The sequence below is a fragment of the Habropoda laboriosa genome, unplaced genomic scaffold (assembly GCF_001263275.1).
Source record: "Habropoda laboriosa isolate 0110345459 unplaced genomic scaffold, ASM126327v1 scaffold295, whole genome shotgun sequence".
Lineage (NCBI taxonomy): Eukaryota > Metazoa > Arthropoda > Insecta > Hymenoptera > Apidae > Habropoda > Habropoda laboriosa.
Genome location: NW_017100429.1, coordinates 14,436 through 18,041, shown reverse-complemented (window position 1 = coordinate 18,041; position 3,606 = coordinate 14,436). Strand labels below are relative to the sequence as shown.

The following is a 3,606-nucleotide window of genomic DNA, read 5'->3' as shown; positions in this document are numbered from 1 at the left end:
CATGCATTGATATCCGCGGCTGCTGCACGTGCTAGTCCACAGACAGAGAATGCGGTAAGATGGCGATGCATGTTTACAGTTTTTATTGCTTTTCTTTTCTTATTTTGTAGAAATTATTTTGAGAGGGTGAAAGAATTTGAATTAGACGGTGAATGATGATGTACAACATTGAAGCAAGGTACTCTCTTTTTGATGGGGGTTTAATGAGGTACTGGTATCTTGGGTTGTTCGATAGGAAACTGTGGTTAGCGGGGGTGGAGGGGCGTACTTGATCAGCGGTAATTCAGGAAGTACCGCTGTCACTGTGGAAGACGCTGCAGCTGCAGCTGCAAACATGACGCATGCAACTAGAGTTTCACAAGCAACAGTAAGCTGATATGTAATCCTGATTTGCAGGCTTAGCTGTATATACTAATTCGTTATAGCATGTTCTGCTGCTTCCTTAAAGACGCTTTCTCATATACTATTATATATTAATAACAAGGAAAGAAAATTTTCTCTTAATGTTTCTCTAGTACTTGTGAATGTTACATGTAGTTTAGCTAATATTGTATCTAGTATCCAGTATTATATTTAGTACTTCAGTTTAAAATCTTAAATAATTTTTCTGTAATTAGGTTCAGTGGTTGCTCGAGAATTATGAAACAGCAGATGGTGTCTCCCTTCCACGTTCCACCCTCTACAATCACTATCTACGGCACTGTTCAGATAACAAGTTAGACCCCGTAAACGCTGCAAGTTTTGGAAAATTGATACGGTCTGTCTTCTTGGGCTTGAGAACCAGACGATTGGGCACAAGGTAAAACATCCCGTTATTTGTCTGCCCATCTTTATAGTATGATATAACCATGACGATCTTTTACAGGGGAAATTCAAAGTACCATTACTATGGGATCCGTGTCAAGCCTAGTTCTCCTTTAGTCTTGTTAAACGAAGATGGAACACCCCGCCAGCAACAGAATACAAATTCCCAAGCGAAACGGTTCAAGTTCGTGAATCAAAAGCAGGAAAATACTTATGAGAATAATACACATTCGAACACGAATATCACATCGAATAATTCACCGCCACAGTACCATCAGTACCTTGGCGAGGCGAGTGGTGCCATTCCAGAGTTTCCTGAAATAATAGTGGGGCATGGGTCGTCCCTTCCTGAGGATTGCACTTTAGAGGACATCGACACGTTCCGTAGTATATACCGAGAACACTGTGAAGCTTTTTTAGACGCTGTTCTCAACTTCGAGTTTGCCACTGTAGAGAGCCTTTGGAGAGAATTTTGGCGTAGTCAGGACAATAATAATGGCGACGAATGCGAGGAAGAGAAATATTTATCAAAGTACGATTTTTACGTTAAATTTTGTTCAATAATTTCCAGATAAATTCTAATGTATATTGTGTGTACAGGACTAAGCTATATCAGATGTGTAAGTGTTCAGAAGTTCAAGATTTCATAAGAAAAGTCGATTATACGTTTTACCAGAACTTGGTAGAAGTATTAATGCCCAATGTACTGAGACCTATACCAAGTGAGTTGTATTGTTCACTCCCTTTTGCATTTTTCATATTATATTTATGATATACTAATTATAGTATAATTTTCAGGTTCACTAACACAGTCCATTAGAAATTTTGCAAAAGGGCTTGAGTCCTGGTTGACGTCAGCCATGGCTGACTGCCCTGAAGAAATGACTCAGATAAAGGTACTATAAAACGGTTGAAATGACGTTATCCTTTTTTTTATCTTAACAACTTTTTCGTTCCAGTTGACTGCTGTATCCGCGTTTGCTCAGACACTGAGGCGTTATACATCACTGAACCATCTTGCTCAAGCTGCACGTGCAGTGCTTCAAAATTCTGGTCAAATAAATCAAATGCTGGCCGATCTGAATCGCGTTGACTTCCACAACGTACAAGAGCAGGTACCTATCCCAGTACTTCTCATTTTAGCTGGACAAAATCTATGTATATGATTTTTACAGGCTTCATGGGTATGTCAATGTGACTATGAGATGGTCCAACGTCTGGAGACAGATTTTAAAGTGACATTGCAGCAACAGAATTCACTGGAAGACTGGGCAATTTTATTTGAGGAGAAACCAACGTTTGCAAAGGCTGCTCGTCAATTCTTGCTCAAGTGGTCCTTCTACAGGTAATTGTCATAAATCCAGGAAGTCTTCGAATCAATTTCTCATGGGTCTGATTATTGGTTCAACAGTTCCATGGTCATTCGCGATCTGACTTTAAGAAGTGCAGCAAGCTTTGGGTCCTTTCATCTTATTCGACTATTGTATGACGAGTACATGTTCTATTTGATCGAGCATCAAGTAGCAGTCGCCACTGGAACTACTCCGATAGCAGTGATGGGCGATGTGCGTATTTTTCATGAATGATACCAGATAAATGACATTAAGTGGCTAAGGGATTAACAGTTGGCTGTGTTTCCATTTCAGAAAAGTCAAAGTTGCTCTTTAATTAGCGCGTTTGGCGCCACTTCTAACGGAGGTAAATTGTTTTTTCCTGAAATCGTTCTTCTGTTGAACAACCTGGAAATTTTGTGAATCTTAGACATTTTTTTTACAGATACATCAAATGCCAGTCAACCAAAGCGTATGAAATTAAGCTAACTGCGTGCCTACGCCCTTTAGTTTTTTTTGGAAAAAATAAGCCAGTAGCACCTGAGAATGAAATGTTAGCACAAGAGCATGCAGGCCTACTAAAACCACACTAGTCCCATAAATTATAATTTTATATAAGATGAGATATCTTATTGTATTAACGACTTAACAAAGAAGATTTTTGCATAACTGAACGCCCAAGATGTATACAATCTAAGTAAGTTGTGTGATATAACGTGTAGGACATATGTACTGCAATCTTGTTTCATATACGAGGATATATGATTCAAGTGCAAGGTATCGCTGGCACGATGTTTTAGTATGTTTAAAAAAACTGTATCATCTAGTCGAAACATCATTGAAATATGTACGGGACCATGAACTTGTCATGCCCTTATAGTACTCAATATTAAAAGTTTACTCGACTATACTATATAAAATTTCTTTTGGTTTTTACAGTCTGGGGTGATTTATTTTAATGTAAACAAAAAATTGAACAATCACTCGATAATTTTTTAACACTTGAAATTTGTACCGCTTAATGTATTATTGAAAACAGTCAAGTGAGCTTGAAATAGCAAACATCAATTTGTGCAAATGAAAACGGTCGTAAAGACAACGTTTTTTCACAGAGAGAAAAATTTTTATTATCTTGCATCCATATCGACGGATTCTATTTTGCACAAATACTTGAGTGAACGTGTTTTACAAAATCCGCCCTGCCGACGGTATTGTCAAAAGAAATGAAAAATAATAACTATTCCTACTTGAGCAAATGCAAATTAGATTACAATAATACCATACAACCTATACGAGTTCTAGATATTTCCGACATTCATATTTTTTAATGCGATTTATTGACTATACATCGAGCTACGTAAAAAAAAGGTTCTGTTGGTGAGCCGTCTGTTACACTCTAATAATATATTCTTTCAGTATTTTTAAACGAATAGTACAAAAAACAGCGATGAAGGAAGTATGACGAACGTGT

At 37.6% G+C, this 3,606-nt stretch overlaps 1 protein-coding gene across 1 annotated transcript in view; it reads left to right on the top strand.

The window, feature by feature from the left end:
- The window catches only part of LOC108575634 (DNA-binding protein RFX2), a 7,997-nt gene extending 5,276 nt beyond the window's left edge, over positions 1-2,721 (top strand). The window contains exons 8-18 of the mRNA XM_017938475.1: positions 1-54; positions 236-367; positions 618-799; positions 866-1,336; positions 1,405-1,526; positions 1,603-1,700; positions 1,764-1,919; positions 1,980-2,149; positions 2,216-2,369; positions 2,451-2,502; positions 2,581-2,721. Of these exons, the coding sequence (XP_017793964.1) occupies positions 1-54; positions 236-367; positions 618-799; positions 866-1,336; positions 1,405-1,526; positions 1,603-1,700; positions 1,764-1,919; positions 1,980-2,149; positions 2,216-2,369; positions 2,451-2,502; positions 2,581-2,624 (1,635 nt within the window). The 3' untranslated portion in view covers positions 2,625-2,721. The remainder of the gene's footprint in view (positions 55-235; positions 368-617; positions 800-865; positions 1,337-1,404; positions 1,527-1,602; positions 1,701-1,763; positions 1,920-1,979; positions 2,150-2,215; positions 2,370-2,450; positions 2,503-2,580) is intronic.
- Positions 2,722-3,606: the final 885 nt, after the last annotated feature.